The sequence below is a fragment of the Trachymyrmex cornetzi genome, unplaced genomic scaffold (genome assembly GCF_001594075.2).
Source record: "Trachymyrmex cornetzi isolate Tcor2-1 unplaced genomic scaffold, Tcor1.1 scaffold113, whole genome shotgun sequence".
Classification (NCBI taxonomy): domain Eukaryota; kingdom Metazoa; phylum Arthropoda; class Insecta; order Hymenoptera; family Formicidae; genus Trachymyrmex; species Trachymyrmex cornetzi.
Genome location: NW_017295687.1, coordinates 153,843 through 175,551, shown reverse-complemented (window position 1 = coordinate 175,551; position 21,709 = coordinate 153,843). Strand labels below are relative to the sequence as shown.

Here is a 21,709-nt window from a genome sequence, read left to right as displayed (position 1 = left end):
CTCGAAGAGGTGGATATCCGACCGTGCCACCTCCACGCAGTATACCTTAGATAACGCGCCGGCGATACTTAAACTTTAAAAGTTCGTAACTCAGGAAAATCTCAAGCAAAAAGGTTTTTAACCAGTGTTTCGGAAACGTCTTGCCACCAGCTTTAAGGATATGTAAAAGAAAATAGGTGTTTCCATTTAAGATTTCAAAGTTGACATTCACAATGTTCTTCAAGGTCACATGAAGGTCATTTCAACATAACCATATAATAGACCACTTGATATACTAAAACTTTTGTATTGAACATTTTTTTCCATAAGCATTATTTTCCAAGATATTTGACCGTTGCCGAACTTTCTCCCATCACTGTATATTCGTATAACAAATCAAACTAACCAAGACTACTTATAAATCAAAGAATTGGAAAGAATACGGGCTTTAGGAGTCAGGCGCACAAGACGTCGCGCAAATAATACACTTATGAAGCTTGAAATTTCTTTATTTAATAAACGCGCTTACATGTTTCGACTCATTTTTTAGCCTTCCTCAGAGCAAACACAAACTAACATATATAAAATTAAAGTTATCCTGTCATGGTGAGCTCCCCTACATCGAGAATTTCAATGCCAGAATTAAACAAAAAGAAAGAAAAGGAAAATGAAATAGAAGGGAAATATTAAAAATGTCGAATCAAAGAATATAGAAACTAATTTATCAAAAAACTTTAATAACATAATTAATTATCCCGAAAATAGGGACGCTCACCACGATTACAAAGTACCGTATCGCAAACATTATCATGAATAATTCAAGAACCGATTCCTGATATGTTGGCCAGTCGGTATCAGACACAGTGAGTCGCTTTTTAGTTTTTAGCTAGTATTAATGAAAATAATTGTAAAGTGATAAAAAAATCTCGTCAGAAAGACTTATTACTGTGTACGAACGACACCGACTGATAAAACGTGACAACAACTCGAGCTTTTATAATTTATCTATAATCGGGAGGTAGGCCTTCGGAAGCCCCTCCATATCCGTCTGCAGGTTGAGTCCATGCGTTAGTTAAATAAAGAAGTTTCAAGCTTCATAAGTGTATTATTTGCGCTACGTCTTCTGCGCCTGACTCCTAAAGCCCGTATTCTTTTCAATGGTTATATATTGTTACGTCCGCGGCATCCGAGTCGTGGAGTCGCCTTCGCGAACGCGTTCACGCACTCTCAGCTCGGGGGAAATAAACATCACGAGGATGTAAGAAAGGAACAAGAAGCGTTTATTGTACAGCGCGGGATACACTCATGTCACGCTCGGAGCACACGATCGAGAATATCGTTGACGGAATGAGAGAAACGTCCGAGCGCAGCGACGGCTCACGTCCAAATCCGCCGATCTTGTTTATCGACAACCACACGTGTCGCTGGGCAACGCGACCTTCCGCACTTTGCGAGTGGCGATCTACGGTGTCGGCCCGGCACGGGCGTAACACTGCCCTCCTCTCCTTAAATTGTCGTCCCGACAATTACTGGTTTCTCAAGAATGTTGGAATCCGGGGCTCCCGACCAGTATCTTGCTCCCTACTGTGCTACTGCAGCAGCTTCCCAGAACACTGGTCCTTCTAGGGCCCAATCCTCTGACCTTGAGGCCTCCTGAGTCTTCTCCCTTCCGAGCAGGACCCCTCTTCAGTTCCTCCCCGGAGGGTAGCTCATCCTCCGTAGGACGGAACCCGCTTGGGCATCCCCTCGTCTTCATGAAGGGAACTCCAGGATCCTCTTGCCTCTTCTCATGAAGCCTTGCGCTCTTGATACTTCCTTCTTCGAACAAGGGAGGGGAATTCGACTTTCCGTAGTACCTCTTCGCCCAAGTTCCCGCTTCGGCATTCGCCCAACGTCCCACGGAAAAACTACGGATCAAAAACCGCGGGCGAGGCGGTCTTCTTAAAAAAAAAACATAATTCCTGCCGCCAAACAATATCCTCGACGAAGTTGCTCCATCCAATGGACCCCTCCGGATACTGCATCCTCAGCTGGGCTCCTCATCGCCGCTAAAACTACTGCACTAGGTGGCTGTACACCAATTCGCCCTTTTCACGTCGAGTAGCGAGCCCACGAAGGTCACAGCTCCGCCGGAGCGAGTCCAGAGAGACATTTAGCATTTCTGTAACTAAAGGAAGTTATCATCGCGTAGCTTGCGTGATCAAATAAATTTACATTAATAAATTATGTGACACTATAATAAGGCTCTGTGTTATCGAATTAATACCTACTTAATTAATCTATTCCACTGGCCTCCGTAGATAAGGTGCCAACCTATCTGTATGTACAATTTTATTTTTGTATCTGTTCGACTTGCGAATGCAGTAAACATCACTGAGTTTCTTTTCTACACAATAAGGACCTTCCCAGCTACTCTGCAATTTAGGAGCTTTTCCTCTTACCCTTCAAGGATTGTACAACCAAACCTTTTATCCTATTTCGAAATGAATCTGCCTGGCCTTTTGGTCATACCAGGTCTTGGTTCGAGAAGACTTAAGATCGACCCGGTTCCTAACTTGATCGTGAACTTCTTCTAACTTTTTCTTTACTTTACTCAAATAATCATTCGTTGAATTCTCTACTTCATACTTAAGAGGATTCCCCCGAAGCAGATCTACAGGAAATCTAAGATCTTGAGCGAAATACATTTCCGCCGGAGTAACACCAGTGGCTTCATGTCTGGAAGATCTATATGCCAAGAGATACAGCGGAATCCAACGATCTCAATCCTTTTGATTTTTATCAATGAACTTCGCCAAATAGTTTAGAATCGTCTGATGTTGACGTTCCACTTGACCATCCGACTGAGGATGCAGAGCAGATGTTCTCGTTTTCTTAATTCCGAGTAATTGTGACAATTCCCGAAAAATCCTAGATTCGAAATTTCTTCCCTGATCTGTATGGACTTCTAACGGTCTCGAGATAACCTGACTCAAGAAGATGTCTGCAATGGTCTTTGCCCTGATATTCCTTAAAGGGAATCCCTCTACCCACTTAGTGAAGCAATCAACGACAACTAATAAATACTTATTCCCTGAAAGAGTTACCGGCAATGGACCAAGTATATCCATTTGAACTCTCTCAAATGGAACTCCAACGTTGTAAATTTGAAGCCGAGATTTTCCTTTCCCTGTCGGGTCCCTACGTGCTACGCAGATTTCGCACGTTCTACACCAATCCTCCACATCTTGTTTAATAAAATCTCTTGCGAATCTTCTCCAGAGTTTTATTAACTCCAAAGTGTCCTCCCGACAAAGAATCATGGATTTCCCTTAATATTTCCTGAACTCGCTTCTTAGGGACGATTAGTTGAGCAACAGTGCTTTTCAAATTTGGAGCCTTCCACATTTTATAAGGTGCACCATCCTTGATTTCTAAGGAATCCCAATAGGACCAGTATACTTTGGCGGACGTTTCTTTAGACGCAACCTCCTGCCAAGATGGTCGGATCCCAGTCTCCTTCCCTTGAAAAATAATGGAAATGCCAGGATCCTCTAATTGTTCCTGAGAAGGTTCTAGGTTTTCTTCCGACAAAACTATCCTTGCAACCGCATTTTCTATTTTTGAAGCCTCCTTAATTTCTATCCTTGCACAATTCTGACACTTCACATTTGTACAAGGGCGTCTGGATAACCCATCAGCGTTCTTATGCAAGACGCCTTTCCGGTAAATTATCTGAAAGTCATACTGTTGAAGCCTCTCCATCCAGCGTGCCAACTAGCCTTCCAACTCCTTGAAAGACATTAACCATTTAAGCAACATATGATCAGTCCGTATTAAAAATTTCCGACCATACAAATAGTGATGAAACGATTTAACCGAATCAACTATTGACAAAAGTTCGCGTCGCGTAACGCGATAATTCCTCTCGGCTTTATTTAAAACACGGCTGAAATAGGAAATAACTTTTTCTCTTCCATCTTGTCTTTGCGACAAGACTGCACCGATTCCAAAATTTGATGCATCTGCATCAAGAATGAATGCAGATCCTCCCCCTCCTCGGTAGGAAAAGAAAGAATTGGTGAGGAGGTAAGAGTTTGTTTCAAACTGTTGAAACTGCTCTCACATTACTCATCCCAAACGAATTTCGTTTGATTCTCTGTAAGAACATACAGAGGTTTTGCCAATAACGAAAATCCCTTCACAAATTTACGATAATAAGAGCATAATCCCAAAAAGCTCCGCAAATGTTTTTTATACCGCGGTATTGGCCACTCTTTTATAGCAATCATTTTATTATTGTCTGTGGAAATCCCTGCAGCAGAAATTGAGTGTCCCAAGTACTTTACTTCTTGACCAAAAAAAGTACACTCTTTTTAGGATTAATTTTAAAATTTACTTCCCGTTCAAATACATTAAATTTAATGTAATATCATGAAATTAAATTCAAATTAAATTCAATTATGTAACTAAAAGTTAATGAAATTTAAGAACATTTCTAACAGTGTACTAAACAACTTTTTGACAGAAACCCTTGTAAAACCTGCTCCATCACTCGCTCAAATGTGGCTGGGGCGTTACACAAACCGAAGGGCATCACTTTAAATTGCCACAGTCCGTTTCCGATAGAGAATACCGTCTTTTCTCTATCCTCTGGCCGAATTTTAATTTGCCAGTACCCGTTTTTTAAATCTAATGTAGAATACCTGCGAGTTGATCGAAGATGTCGTCTATTCTGGGCAAGGGATAAGAATCTTTAGTAGTAACATCATTTAGCTTACGATAATCAATACAAAATCTTATCGTCCCATCCTTTTTCCTCACTAACACAGCTGGAGACATCCAAGGACTTATTGATTCCTCAATTACACCTTGATTTCTCATGTCCTCAATAATTTTATTACTTCCTCATATTAATAGGAATTCGACGAAGAACTGCTTAATGGGGAGAGAATCTTTTATATTAATTACATGTTCCCCAATCTCACAATTCCCAGCAACAATTTCCTCAGCAAATATTTCACGAAATTCAATAAAAAACTTTGCAAAGAGTTCTTTTTGGGATTGATTTAAATGTTTAGAATCCTTTTCAAACAAAGATCTCAAATTCGATGGAATATTAAAAGACTCTTCCACTCGATAACATTGAATATTATTCTTCTTTTTGACCATGAAAAATGGACTCAAAGATATTTCCCAAATTAATCTTTTCAAGAAAATCTACACCAAGTATACAATCATCATTAATTTTTGCAACCAACATTGGAATCTCTATTAAATAATTCCCAAGTCGAACTGTTGTATGCATTTTATAATCAATTGCAACTTTCTCGCCCGTGGGATATTTCAAATTACAATTATTTATCTTAACTTTGAAATCATCCGATCCCACCAAATCATCATTTAAAATAGAAATATCAGAGCCAGTGTCTATTCTAAAGTTACAACGCTTATTATTTACCTCCCCTTCGAAACAGAAATTCATTGAATTATATTTAAATCTATTTATCCTGAAATAATATTGATTAGTGATAAGATTACATTGATTATCAAAATTATCAGAATATTGCTTATTTACACAATAAATATTTCTCGGGGTTCTCTCCATCTCAGTCGAACTTACCCCGCAGAGCTCGACTATCCTTGTTTACCGAACTGCCTGAACATTCCGATCGGAAATGCCCCTCTTTATCACACTCCCAGCACTCCTTTCCACTTCCATTTCCTCTCTTAAAAATTCTTCCTTTTTCAAATTTTGTAAATTCATTTTTATTAAATTTTCTTTCTTTTTCTTTATTATTTTGATTTACTTCCCCCTTGTCAGAATTGCCAAAATTCTTTTCTTTCCTTTTCCCAAAATTAAAATTATTCTCTTTCTTATGTTGAAAACTATTTTCCTGTATTAATTTAATTGCTTTTGCCCTTTCGATCGCAATTCTCAACGATGTCGATCCTTCTAACTGAAGCGCTCTCTTCACAAATCCGTCGGATAAAGTGGAGATAAATTGCGCGCACGCGATCTTATCGCGTATTAAATCAGAACATTCCCGATATGCTAACTGAGAAAGTCTTTCGATATCCGAGCCGAAAGAAGCAATACTCTCTCCAAATTTCTGCTTACGATTTGTGAATTGAGAATAATAATTTTGTAACGATTGCGCTTCCCCAAAACGTAACTCTAATCGTGATTTTAATTCTGAAAAATCTAAATTTTCCAGGTTTGTATGCCTTCCAACACCGCACGCGCTTTTCCTCTCAAGCAAGATGCTAAAACGGCAGCTTTCGTCTCCATTTCCCAACGATTTGCACGAGCAAATCAAATTGAGCAAGGAATTCCCTGAGAGGAGCACTTCCGTCAAATGTGTCCGGCTTTAATTTGACGCTTGTTTCCCCACGAAACGAATCACGGAATTCCACACGCTCACACGTATTCATATCACTCCCGTCGCCCGCAGGAAGTCGTGTAATATTACGCGAGGCACACGATTCAAAGCGCTCTTGAGCGTTCGTGCCATTTCCGCAGCCCGCAGAAAAACGCGTCACTTCGCGATCGCGCGCGTTTGCGGTATAGTTTCCGTTATTGGAAGGACTTATCTGAGCATCTCCGCTGCGAAGTCCTTCTCATAACCGCTGGATCTCAGCGTCGCTCTGTCGCAGCGACTCCATGCAATCTGTCAGCGTACGCTGATGCTCCTCACGCATTTACTGCATCTCGACGTTACGTTGTCGTGTAGACTCTGCGAATTCGGCTCGTGCGTGCCGTTGTTCCACCCGCAGTTGTTGTACCTCTCATAACACGGCCTGAAGAGCCATCATCGTAGGTGACACTTCCTGCGACATCACAGTCGACACCACAGGAGATTGCTCCGAAGCAATGATTCTCCTTTTTCGAGCGGTTGTTTCCTGCACGGCACGCATCGAATGTTCAAGCGGACGAGCCCCCAAAATGTTACGTCCGCGGCGTCCGAGTCGTAGAGTCGCCTTCGCGAATGCGTTCACGCACTCCCGGCTCGCGGGAAATAAACAACACGAGGATGTAAGAAAGGAACAAGAAGCGTTTATTGTACAGCGCAGGATACACTCACGTCACGCTCGGAGCACACGATCGAGAATATCGTTGACAGAACGAGAGACACGTCCGAGCGCAGCGACGGCTCACGTCCAAATCCGCCGATCTTGTTTATCAACAATCATACGTGTCGCTGGGCAACGCGACCTTCCGCACTTTGCGAGTGGCGATCTACGGTGTCGGCCCAGCACGGGCGTAACAATATATATATATATATATCGTGGGCCATTTTACGGGACCCACCCAAATTTCTCCGTCGGTAAGGCAGATACAGAAAAATAGTTCAGACAAAACTTGTTCAGAACAATGTGAGTCATCTTTCTAATTGTTATTGATATTGTTTTTTAATACCATTTCTGACGTAAAATTTCCTGCTCTCTTCGAATCCGGTGTCAAAAGTAGGTAGTCCCATCTAAAAAAATCATTCTGACCTCCAAATGACCTTGGAAATTGACCTCAAGGTCAACTTCATTAAATTAAAAAGATGACCCCCATTGTCCTAAACAAGTTTTGTCTGAACTATTTTTCTGTATCTGCCTTACCGACGGAGAAATTTGGGTGGGTCCCGTAAAATGGCCCACCATGTATATACACATATATATACATATATTGTATACAAACACACATTAAATTTTTGTATCTGATTATAGTTCCTACGGAAGCGGCAGTATTCTTACAAGAACATTTAAATAATTGGTACTCTTTGAAAGCTTATTATAGCGTAAAAGTATTAACGGATCTCCCGATTCAAGTATGTTTATCAATGCAGCGTTATAGTTTTATAATTATTACTTGTTTTAAAAATAAAGTTTGGATCAAAAGTAAATGTAACTAAACATTATTTTGCTTTATTAAGTCAATTAAAGATTTGATTAAATTTTATAGATACTTTCTGCTTCGTGTTTCCTGTTTATATCTTACTATATGACAGGACAGCCAATGGAATATGAAAGAATTTTAAAGATATGGGGCATTTGCCTATTAATTACGATTCTTGGACAAACGAGTGGGATATTTGCAGGCGTGGTTTTTGGCACTGAGGTATTTTACTGATATATTTTTTTTGTATTTAATATTTATATATATACACTGTTAAAAAAGTTACAAGGAAAAAACTACATACGAAAGAAATGGCTATGGTTGGCCGGTTGCCACGGTCGAAAGCCGCCCATCAATACATTTTTGGTTATAAGAACTACATAACAAGGAAAGGGACGCAACCGTCTCCCTCCGATTTTAATGAGCTTTTAGTATGTTATTCTCCAGACAAAAATAAGCGACATGTATTTTTTTATACGTGCCCATACTTACTTTTAAGGGGTGAAACACCCTTTAGAAGAAAATTGGTTTTTCTCTTTCGAAGCGGATATCGTCGAAACTGTAAGAGACAGAAAAAAATGTTTGAAAAATAAAAGTTGCATGGTTTCAAGAGCACTTTATAATACAAAAGTAAAAAATAAAAAAAATTTTTTTGTTTGTTTGTCCCCAACATTTAATTTTTTTTTAATTTTTATTTTTTTTATGATAAAAAGAAAGATTATTTTAAGACGAATACAACCATGTGTGATAAAGTTATTTTCCAAAGTACCATTTTTGAGAAATAATTAAAAACACCTTTATACGCGCGCCATCCGTACTCCTTCACGCAGCACGTTCGTGATGTTGCGTATTTTCGCATAAACAGGAAGCAACGACGTAGTCACATCTATTTTTGGAACTCTGCGGACATCTAGTCATAGAAATTTTTATCACGCACGGCTGAATAGCACTTGCGTAACGTCTGGATGATAATATGTAGTGTCAAGATCGAAAGTCGTGTATTATGTAATTGTAAGACGAAAAGTGCAGTGTACGTTGCACTTATATAAATTACATTTACTGTTTGACAATACAAACTGAATTAAAAAATATCTTGTAAAATCGTATTTCTTTATTTAAAGTAAAGGAGGGGAATCGAAGAAAATTGGAATTGACGTAAATAATCGATGATATGATTGAGTGCATTCCGTTCACGCATCATATGCATCATTTATCTCTTATCTGTTATATATGAAATAATAAATAAAGGAAAAAATAAATAATACTGTTATGCCCGTGCCGTTTCGGTTTGTCAAGCAATGATATAAATGTTATCGCTTTGGGGGCATTGATTTTATTAGTAGAACGTTAGTGGAATAGTGTATTTGCAGTATCTATTAATCACAATTAGGCGATATGGACGTTCCTTGTACTGCTTGTGACAAGCCTCATCAGCTAAAAGTATGTTATTATTTATTATTAATAATATTTATAATTGCATCAAATAACATGAGATAAGGCTTCACAAATCTTAAAACAAAATGTAGAAAATCATTATGAGCTAACACAGTAAAGAGTGCATTAGTTGTGTAATTGAATATTATATAATTTAATACATATAAAAATGTTATCCTATATGTTTCGAACTACTCGATTTAAATACATGCGCATTAATGCTTATTATTTATTGTGCAATTACAAAATAAATTGAGATATTATTAATTACGTTGATTCGTATAGGCCTTTTGTATCTTCTAATTTATGTCAGAAATTTTTATTACTTTATTTTATCTTTTGTGCGCATAGTTCCCTCTTCTATGTGAAGAATATAAAAAGAAACGTCCGATTGCTGTAGTGCGACCATACAAGGGAGAAAATACAAATGTTGAAACAGTGAATAGAAATAGTGGCAGAGATGAATTACGAGAGTTACTTGATCGGGTAATGCAAAGAAAAAAAGCAGCTCAAAACAATCAATTTCAACGAATTATTGGGCGAGGACGTGGTCCAGTTTTAGAAAGAAACGAATAGGACATAAAGATATAAATTTTTATTGTCAAAATAATAAATAAAGGAGATATTAAAATAGCATATATAAAAATGTAATTCATTTATACCGCTACTTTAGTAATACATAAGTATATACATAGATTTTTTATTTAATTATTTTTTAAAAGAAATTTGGAGACAGAGCAATAGGAGTCGGACGCGATAGTCGTTGCGCAAATAATATACAGGTATAACACAAAACTCTTTATTACAATAACGCACTTACATGTTTCGATTCATTTTTGAGCCCTCTTCAGAGACATAAATCACCTTTATTAGATACAATATAATTATTTTTTATTACATCAAAGCCTTTGTTATTAGTTTTCAAAAATCATGTTACGACATTGTATAATAATATAATTATATATAATAACGTGACATGAAAAAATAAATTAGTAACAATTAATTTTATGGTTCAAATTTATAACAAACGTGATGATTGTGAAAAAAATGTTGTATGCAAAGAGATTTCTTGCACTATGCGCAAGTAATTATAGCAATACCACCAAACATCGCATGTTGCTTTAGAACGTTTTTGAAACAAAAATCTACAGGAGTTTTAAATTCTTCTGATTTAATATCTATATAACCGCTTTTGTGCCAGGCATATTTAAATAAATTTCAAAATCTTGGCGAAGAAAATTGAAAATGTATTAACGATTGCAATTTTAAAATAGAATCTCTCGAATGAAGTTTAACTTCCAAATCTAAAATCATGACAATATCTGAAAAATGTTTTATAAAATTCTTCCATAAAAGGAAACCGTACACATCTAACGGTTGTCTTTGATTTCTCTGCTGGTATAGTTAGAAGAACAAAATCTTGTACGGATACAGGTCTATTTCTTGCAACTACATCAGGGCAATGACCAGTCCATGAATCCAGTAATAAAGCCGATTTAGGACCAATTGTTTGGAAAAAAAACTTCTCTTAACTAAATTTCAAAATGATGCAATGTTAATTTACCAGATTTGGAAGTTAAAACATAAATATTATTTTGTCTAAATATTGTTTCTGTTGGCAGACCTGCCGACAATAGCGATCCGCATGTAAAAGGGAGCGCGGGCAGCGCCCTCGTTCGTTCACCTTCGGTTACTACTCGATACAATGTTCACGCGTACAACTCGTTTCGGTATCTCTCGTAACTGTACTGGAATAAATAAAACGTCTTCCTTTTTTTCTTGTGAATCTGAGTCGAATACGCGTAACTTTCGTTCCCTACCTCTAACAGGTTATGGGCCCAGACGTCAGACGTTCGAGAGTCGCGTAATCGGCGATAGTTCGGTATATACGTACAAATACGTACTTTGTCGCAGTTTATTCCCGGTGTGCGCGGAAAAGCCGATGAAACGGGACGATCACACCAATTGACCCCCGGTGCGTGCACGAGAGATAGAGTGAGCGCAGTCGACAAGCACAACAAAAACTGCGTACGCCGAAGTGTACGAATACAAGGAGAGTACACGAGACAATTTCAGTGCCTGGCTCGCGCGCGGGAAGCCATATTGGGCAGGCGTCGTGGGACATTTTTCTCTCTCTCACTCGTTCGTTATACGTTAATCACGATGAACGCGAACAGCATAGTGCGTATCGAGGCGCTCGGGCGCGACAATTATGATACGTGGAAGCTGCAGATTCGTGCACTATTAACGAAGAACGATGCTTGGGGATACGTCAGCGGAGAGATAGTGAAGCCCGAGATTACGGCCGGCAACGCGGCGTCTGAAGCAGCGGCCCGAGAATGGACCAATAAGGACGAAAAGGCAAAATCCGATCTGATTTTATCTATAAGTGCACATCAGCTAAAGCAGGTAAAGAACTGCGTAACATCACGCGAGTTATGGCTCAAATTACAATGTACGTTTGAATCGAGCGGACCGGCACGCAAAGCAACATTACTAAAGGGCTTAACGTTACAGAGAATGAACGAGGCAGGCGATGTGCGTGAGCATCTCCACGAATTTTTTGATACGGTTGACAAGTTATCCGACATGGATGTCCACATAAATCCAGATCAGCTTGGGATCATGATGCTTTATAGCTTACCTTCAAGCTTCGAAAATTTCAGATGCGCCATAGAGAGTCGCGATCAACTATCCACGCCCGAAAATCTGCGTAACAAGATAATCGAGGAACACGACGCGAGGAAAGCAGCCGCGTCGAATCCGATACAAGGAGTCATGATCGCGGATAAGAGGAGACCAAGGCAAAAGAGACGTGTGGAAAAGAATGACCACGAAAAGGACAAAAAGTTCGAATATAAGTGCTTTAAGTGTCATGAAAAGGGACATAAAGCCTCGGAATGTACGTCAAAGACCACCGGAGATAAGAAGCCTACAAACGTATCCCTATATTCCACCGATGACAGAGGAAATGAATGTCAGATGGCGACAGTCACAGGAGAGAACCTTTCTTGGTGCCTAGATAGCGGGTGAACTTCCCATCTCTGCAAGGACATTAGCACGTTTACAGAGGTCGACAAGAACGAATCGGGAAAGATAAACCTGGCGAGCAATGCATTTGCGGAAATCAAGGCAAAAGGCATCGTCGAAATTGTGACGAGTGTAAACGGCAAACGAAGCGACGTTATCTTGAATGATACACTTCACGTACCAGAGCTTCGCACCAATCTGCTTTCGGTTTCTGCTTTAGGATCACAGATAAGGGCTACAAAGTAGTGTTCAATGATCGTGAGGCCGTAATCGTCAATAAGCAGGGACACAGGAAGCTAATTGCAAAACGCATCAACAACCTTTACTATGTACAAGGAACATTACCAGAAAGTTACCAGAACGCAGAGCGCAAGAGTGAACGTAAAGATACCGCAGCAGAGCCGAGAGATCTCTCGATGATCTGACACCGGCGAATGGGTCATCTAAACCTTCAAGATCTTCGCAATGCTTCGAGGAACGGAACCATCCGTGGAATTGAGATGAGCGACAAGAGCAAAAGATTCAATTTCCGAAGGAATCGAACCGAAAAACAGCGACGCTGAATATAATCCATATGGACGTATGCGGTCCCATGTGAACATCGTCAAACGGCGGCTCGTTTTACTTTATCGTTTTCATCGACGACAGCACAAGGTGGACGGAAGTAAGGTTCATCAAGAATAAGAGTCAAGCACTCGATGAGTTTAAGAGCCTTAAGGCGCTCATCGAAAATCATCATGACACAAGGATAAAGTCAATACAATCCGACAACGGTGGCGAGTTCATCAACAAAGAGTTCGATGAGTATTTGAAGTCTCAAGGTATCCAACGAAGACGAACGACACCCTATACACCCGAGCAAAATGGGGTAGCGGAGAGGAAGAATCGGACGTTAGTAGAGTCAGCACGGTGTCTTCTAATCCAGTCCGGATTACCCTCATCGTTTTGGGCTGAAGCCATCTCCACGGCGAACTACGTTCAAAACCGTTGTCCAACGAAGAAGCTCGACGGAAAAACCCCTTATGAGGCTTGGTACGGACACACGCCCACCGTGGCGTATTTCAAGGAGTTCGGGTGCAAAGTGCACTGTTTCGATAAAGCCCCGACGAAAGGGAAGTTCGATGTACGTTCAAAGGAGGGGATATTCATAGAATACTCCGAGGAGTCGAAAGGATATCGAGTGTGGCTACTGGACGTTCGGAAGGTTGAGACGACCAGAGAGGTGTGTTTTCTGGAAGGACAAGAGGAAAATTCAACGACACTATTTGAAGATTTTTACATACAGAATGCAAACGATCGAGTTGAACAGACTAGGGACTCGAGCATTGACATTGAACTGTCCTCAATACCACCCGTTGAAGGGGAAGTCCTTGAGGAAATCGACGAAGAATCCGGAACAGAGGACGAGGATAACGCAACCGTACACGCACCGGGCCGTAGGCGTGGACGACTACGCATCATTAAAACGAGGCGACCAGGACGACCTCGAAAGGACCGCGGCGAAAACATTCCCGAACAAGTCGAGATCGCGTGCGCGGCGGAAGTTCCGACAACACAGGCAATCACCGGAACGGACTCGCAGGCCTGGCAGGAAGCCATGGCGTCTGAAGTGATATCCCTGATCAAAAACGATATCTGGAGGATCATCGAGCGACCGGACGACCTTCGAGTTATCGGAAGTAGGTTCGTGTTGCGAAACAAATACGACTCCAACGGTGCTACCGAAAAGAAAAAGGCCCGTGTTGTGGCACGCGGTTTTTCTCAGAGACCGGGCATAGACTTTCGCGAGACATTCGCTCCAGTAGCCAGATTGAATTCCATACGCGCAGCCGTAGCCACTGCGGTTCAACAGGATATGAAGATTGAGCAGCTTGATATTACGACAGCCTACCTGAATGGGAAAATCGAAGAAAAGATTTTCATGGAACCTCCGGAATACCTTGAGGACATCTTGGAATATATCATTCGACTCAAGCGGGGAGACAGAAGCATTCAGAAGACAACGAAAAAGATGCTGGATGAGTTGACGAACGGCGATATGGTCTGTCAACTAAACAAAGCCTTGTATGGATTACGGCAGGCGGGCCGAGCATGGCACTGGATCGCGAACTGCGAGACGCTGGAGCCATTCCATCGGGAGCCGATCCTTGCGTTTACTACATCGAAGGAGTTAAAGGTGGGACTATTATAATCACCTACGTGGACGACATACTAATTATGTGGCGCGATGATGAAGAGATCAATAGACTTAACAGTCACCTAGGCGCCAGATTCGAAGTCAAGAATCTTGGCACCGTAAAACACTGTTTGGGCCTGGAATTTTCGAGAGAAGAGAGTACCGTCACTATCCGTCAAAGGGGATACATACTTGACATACTCGACAAATTTGGCATGTCCGAGCGCAGACCTGTTGGGACGCCAATGGAACCAGGCGTTAAATTGTCCGTCGATGAAGATACGAAAACCGGACGCGAAGACTCTCAAGCTCCATATCGCGAATTAATTGGGAGCCTAACGTACTTGTCCGTGGGGACAAGACCGGACATCGCCCATGCGGTGAGTTATTTGAGTCAATTCAATGACTGCCATACGAAGACTAACTGGGAAGCCGCCAAGCGGGTTCTGCGCTACCTGAGAGGGACCTGCGATCTGGGCATAGTTTTTAGGCGTTCTGACGTTGTTCCAACGATCTACACGGACGCCGACTGGGGCGGCTGTAGTATCGACCGAAAGTCGTACACTGGTTATGTTCTAGTTGTAGGTGGAGGTGCGGTTAGCTGGGAATCCAGGAAGCAGCAGACCGTAGCATTATCTTCGACCGAAGCCGAATACATGGCCTTATCCGAAGCGACCAAGGAGGCTATTTATATGACGAGGTTGCTGAGGGACATCGGCGTGGATCTGAAAAACGTCGTTTTGAAGAGCGATAGCTTGGGCGCGCAGAAGCTGGCAGCTAACCCTATCTACCATGCCCGCACCAAGCATATCGACGTCAGGCATCACTTCATACGCGATGCCATGAGGGAAGGAGCGGTAGTCACAGAGTACACTCCAACCAGTGAGATGGCGGTAGATTTCCTTACGAAGAGTTTGCCGAAACCGAAGCATGAGCATTGCATCCGTTTGCTGGGGCTCGAGGCCATTCAATGATCAACTTCGGAGCCTTCTTTCACTGCGGCTAGAGGGGAAGTGTTGACAGACTTGAAAACAAGAGTAATCCGCATGTAAAAGGGACCGCGGGCAGCGCCCTCGTTCGTTCACCTTCGGTTACTACTCGATACAATGTTCACGCGTACAACTCGTTTCGGTATCTCTCGTAACTGTACTGGAATAAATAAAACGTCTTCCTTTTTTTCTTGTGAATCTGAGTCGAATACGCGTAACTTTCGTTCCCTACCTCTAACAGTTTCTTCTACTCTCGGACCGAATGTTCCAGTCGGTTCTTTTAGAATTATAAAAAGAGGAGATAATAATTTACCATCGTCTGAAATTGTTGATTGAATGGTATAGTTATGTGTAGTTGCCGAAATCGACTGTACCGCACATTCTATCTTTTTTATGTCTTCAGTTGCTAATGTACGACCAGCATGTAATTCTAATTGGAATCCGTTTTGATCAGAATTGTACACTGCCGTTTCCGGACATATAACTTAAAATTGAATAATATTCAGGTCATCGTAACTCGGTAAAAAATCATCGCAGACGAAAAAATAAAAAAGCATTTTAAAGCTTAAAACTTATACTTTAACATGCTTTTGACCGCTTTTCAAAAAAATTTTGTCTTTTGTTCTGTATCTTAATAAATATCACGTTATTGTATTTCTTAAAATTATGTACATTTAACAGTGCGTAGTTTGATAAAAAGTTTTTTTTTTCAAAAAGTTCAATATTTTTTAAAAACAGTACAAAGATTTACCTCCAAAATGCTTTTTTAAAAATTTTCTTATGATTTTTCTTGACTGAATTACGCATCATTGAAGCTAAACCTGCATATCTCACAATCAACATTACAATTCGGTGAAATACCATCGTAGAAGTATTTTGAAGCTCGAAGTTTGTACTTTAACAAGCTTCTGATCGTTTTTCAATTTAATTCTTCAGAATTGAGAAGATAAAATTTTTGTGATGATATTTTATCAAATTTCACCGTTGATTATTTAGCAATGCAGGTTTAGCTACATTATTACGTATAATTTAGTCAAGAAAAATCATAAGAAAACTTTTGAGAAAGCATTTTGGCGATAAATCTTTGTTTTTGTACTGTTTTTCAAAAATATTAAATTTTTTGAAAAAAAAACTTTTTATCAAACTTCTCTTCTCTGCGCACTGTTAAATGTACATAATTTTAAGAAATACAATAACGTGATATTTATTAAGATACAGAATTGTAAAGACAAAATTTTTTTGAAAAGCGGTCAAAAGCATGCTAAAGTATAAGTTTTAAGCTTTAAAATGCTTTTTTATTTTTTCGTCTGCGATGATTTTTTACCGAGTTATGATGACCTGAATATTATTCAATTTTATATGTCCGGAAACTTTTCGAAGGCAGTGTATATATTTTCAAATTCATAACGAGTTATATAATATTTAACATTCTCGACAAATTTATTACCTTCTGCTTCTACATGCTCTTTTGATTGAATAGCTTTTTGTCATAAATTTTGTGATTTTTCGGGATACAATTCTGTGTAGCCTTTTAAATTGTTTTACCCATCGAGGTGAAGCTATAAATCCTGCAATGTTTATATTTTCTTGCGCTTTGAGGGCCCATCGAGTAATATCGATGTCATGAATAGCTACTCCTTTTTCCAGACCTTCTTGGAATTTTTGCAATGTGTATGATGAAATTTCCTTTAGCTTATCCACTCTACTTTCACCACTGTTTACCTATTCTTTCCATGTTCGTAACTGGTGTAGTGATGTTACTTTCCGAAATTTATGTTTTACTGTGTTAAGTGACTTTGGCTTCATCGTAATGTCAGGTTTCCAAAATTCCATGGCTCTCCTTTTATATTCGATTGATATGTCATCATTTTCACATATCATTTCTTTAATATCATACGATTTTTCTTCTGTTTCGTAGTCCTCTCCTTCTTGTTCATTTAACTCTTCTTCTTCAACTAATTCTACTTCCGGCGTATCAAAAGAATCTTCGAAATCAAGGGATTCTTCCTGCTCTATTTCAAATTGATCCTCGTACATTCCTTGTAGCACATTTTGTATTTTCTCTTTTATTTTTCTCTCGATATTCGTAATAGGAATTTCAGGCAATTTTTGAAAAGTAGCAGCAATATATAGCAGTTAATTGAAATGTCAAGCCTTTTATTATAAATGAGCAATATTAGTTAATTAATAAAATTCACATTATATTCACATACGTATACCGCTAAAAATCTCAAACGTTTCGACTTACAAAGTCTTCATCAGTGATTAACAAAAAAATCTATTTATGTAACCCCTAACAATGTCACTAACGTACTTATAATATAAAATAAAAATTATCGCTCTAAGCTAGTCCTATATACTAATATCTACGTTAAAATGTTACGGATCTATATAGGTGTCCAGTCTGAAGATTGAAGAGTCTATAATTGTAAAAATTGTGTGTAACCAGTTTATCGGTATTTATCGAGAATCAGCTCAGTCCACAATCCATTATAAAAGACAATCCAGGATTTCATCAATAACCATCCTATTATATTCTGTACCATTAAAAGTCAGTATATGATTAGAAAAAAAACTAAAATAACATAACAATGATGACAAGTTATTATTGCACTTACGATAATTTATATAGAACAGTTATATGTATATAAATATAATGTGAATTTCATTAATTAATTTGCTCGTTTATAATAAAAGCCTTGGCATTTCAATTAATTGCGTAGCATTTACACGAGTCTATTTCTTTTAACATATAGCAGCATTATCATGTTTTTCGGATTCAGCCGTATTTTGTCCCTTAAAAATTATAAATAATAAATTGTAAACGTATTTTTTAAAATAAAAATTGTAATTACATCACAACAATAGTAACGCTTCATTATGTATTTATACGGTATTATTTATTGTATTAAAGATTAATTTTCATTTACAATTAATCTTAAAATGACAAGTATATATTATATGATATTCATTGTACCTTTTTAATTCTTTCTTCTCCGTGAGAAATTTAATGATACATATAATATATAAACGTTTGTATAGACGTTATATAGACGTTCTTATTCAATATTGTAACAAAAATACGAGAAATAAGAATTTTATATATTATATTTACAAACTGAAAATAACGGAAAATATGAATATTAAACTTTTTAATGTATATTACAAAATCGTAGCAACTGATACACTGGTACACAATACTGATTACTAATACGATTTCTGACGATGAACTGACCATAACTTTCGCGTAGCACAGCATTTTATATTGCTGCTCATTATGTACAAACCCCACTCCCAATATTCTCCTACTCTTTTATTACGTTCAATCGTTTCTCGTCTATAATTCTTTTACGATTTAATTTCTCTTGTTGGTTTTAAATTCAAGCAACACAGCACTAAAGAAATACGATTTTACAAAATATTAATTCAATTTATACGTCAAACAATAAATGTAATTCATATAAGTGCGACGTACACTCTACACTTTTCGTCTTACAATTACGTAATACACGACTTTTGATCTTGACACTACATGTTATCATCCAGATGTTACGCAAATGCTGTCCAGCCGTGCGTGATAAAAATTTCTATGACTACACGTCCGCAGAGTTTCAAAAAAAATAGATGTGATTACATCGTTGCTTCCTGTTTATGCGAAAATACGCAACATCGGGAACGTGCTGCGTGAAGGAGTACGAATGGCGCGCGTATAGAGGCGTTTTTAATTATTTCTCAAAAATGGTACTTTGGAAAATAACTTTATCACACATAGTTGAATTCGTCTTAAAATAATCTTTATTTTTATTATAAAAAAAATCAAAATTAAAAAAAAGTTAAATGGTGGGGACAAACAAATAAAAAAAAAATTTTTTAAATTTTTTTTTGTATTATAAAATACTCTTGAAACCATGCAACTTTTATTTTTCAAACATTTTTTTCTATCTCTTACAGTTTCGACGATATCCGCTTTGAAAGAGAAAAACCGATTTTCTTCTAAAGGGTGTTTCTCCCTTTAAAAGTGCGTATGGGCACGTATAAAAAAATACGTGTCGCTTATTTTTGTCTAGAGAATAACATACTAAAAGCTCATTAAAATCGGAGGGGGACAGTTGCGTCTCTTCCTTGTAAGTATGATTGTGACCTTAGCGTTTTTTCCATGTAATAATTTAATATTACACATATTATTGATCTAACATTATATTGGAAAATATTACAGATAATATTATTGCTATTACCACATAATTATTTATAATAACAATAAGAATCTTATTAGACCGTACGTGTGAGAAGACAATCAATAGAAAATAAATAAGAATTAAAGGCCCATAACGATCAAAGCTGGATCTTTAATGTTTAAATAATTCAATGTGAATTTGTATACCTATACTTTATACAGGGTGTCCGGAATTCAAATGTCTAAACTTCGAGATCGAGTAGACTGTAGAGGATAGATAGAGGATCGATAAATTAAGAAAAAAAGTTCTATAAAGATACGCTCGTTTTTGCTTTGTTTTGGAAAAAATCGAAAAAGAAAGAAAACGTCATTGTTTTGAGGTGAATTTTAGCAATTGGTTTCTTGAGCAATTTAACAATGATAATTCATTTACATTAAAAATAATCTGGATGGACGAAGCTACATTTACAAAAGGAGGCATTATTAATCAAAGAAATTATCATGTATAGGCTCATGAAAACCCTAGAGCTGTTAAGGAAAGTAAAAATCAATAGCAAATTCCAGCATGAATTTGCTGTTGATATTTGGCTCGGAATTTGGAACGACTCTCTAGTAGAATCATTTTTTTACCAACAGATTAAATACAGCTAGATATACTGATTGTGAGTTTTTGGAGACTGATTTCTTTGATTATTTAAAAGACATCCACCTATAGCAACGGATTAAAATGTGGTTTCAACTCGATGGATGTCCAGCTCATTATGGCAGAACTACTCAAGCTTAGCTAGATAAACATTATCCACGACGATGGATTGGACGTGGAGGAGTAGTACTTTGACCACCCCGATCACCTGATTTCTTTGTGTGACCACTGGACTTCTTTGTGTGGGGAGTCCTGAAGTAGAAAGTTTACTCGTCATCAGTCAACTCAAGAGAACAATTGAGAAATTGAATCGAGACTGCAGTGCACCAAATATCGTCAGATCAGTGTTTGACTGCAACATGAGTTCTTCGTACTAGATGCAATGCTTGCATTGCTGCAAGAGGCCAACATTTTGAACAATATCTACATTAAGTAAATGAATAAATACAACGTGAATAAGTAATAAAAAAGTACAAAAATTAAAACTACTACTTTTATCTTTTTTGCGATTTTCTCTAAAACAAAATAAAAACGAACACATCTCTATAGAACCTTTTTTTCTTAATTTATCGATCTTCTACACGCTCTCGATGTTTAGACATTTAAATCCGTATAACAAATCAAACTAACCAAGAGTTCTTATAAATCAAAGAATTGGAAAGAATACAAGAGTCAGACGCAGAAGACGTCGCGCAAATAATGCACTCGTGAAGCTTGAAACTTCTTTATTCAAGAAAAGTGCTTACATGTTTCGGCTCAGTTTTAAGCCATCCTCAGAGCAAACACAAACTAACATATAATATATAAAGTAAAAATTATCCTTTATACGGAGATCGTCTGAAAAGTTTTGAGCCTAACATAGAAACAAGTAATTTTTCGGTCAAATTCAATTTTATTTTTCCACATAGTCTCCTTTTAGTCGATACATTTTTTCCAGCGATGCTCCAACCCCTTTAATCCATTCAAATAATACTGAGCGTCTTGCTTTGCAAAATAGGCGTCTACGTATGTAATGACCTCCTCGTTCAATGAAAATTTCTGTCCTTCGAGCCAAACTTTGAGCCTAGGAAACAGAAAAGAATCGCTGGGGGCCAGATCTGGTGAATACGGTGGATGGTCAATTAATTCGAACCGCAATTCGTGAATGATTTTTGCCATAGCGACCGCCAAAGTATGAGACGGTGCGTTATCTTGATGGAACAGCACTTTCTTCTTTTTCAAATGCAGTCGTTTTTTCTCAATTTCTGTCTTCAGCTTGTCAAGCAATGATGTGTAGTACGTCCCTGTTATTGTTTTACCTTTTTCAAGATAGTCGATCAATACAATTCCATGACCGCCCCAAAAACAGTCGCCATCACCTTTCCCGCCGATAAAACCGTCTTCGCTTTCTTCGGAGCAGATTCACCCTTCGCAGTCC

General features: G+C 38.4%; 1 protein-coding gene across 1 annotated transcript in view; it reads left to right on the top strand.

The window, feature by feature from the left end:
• Nucleotides 1-21,709, top strand: part of LOC108764346 (ATP-binding cassette sub-family G member 1) — an 80,823-nt gene that overhangs the window by 41,715 nt on the left and 17,399 nt on the right. The window contains exons 8-9 of the mRNA XM_018512526.1: nt 7,678-7,778; nt 7,913-8,068. Coding sequence (XP_018368028.1) covers nt 7,678-7,778; nt 7,913-8,068 — 257 coding nt within the window. The remainder of the gene's footprint in view (nt 1-7,677; nt 7,779-7,912; nt 8,069-21,709) is intronic.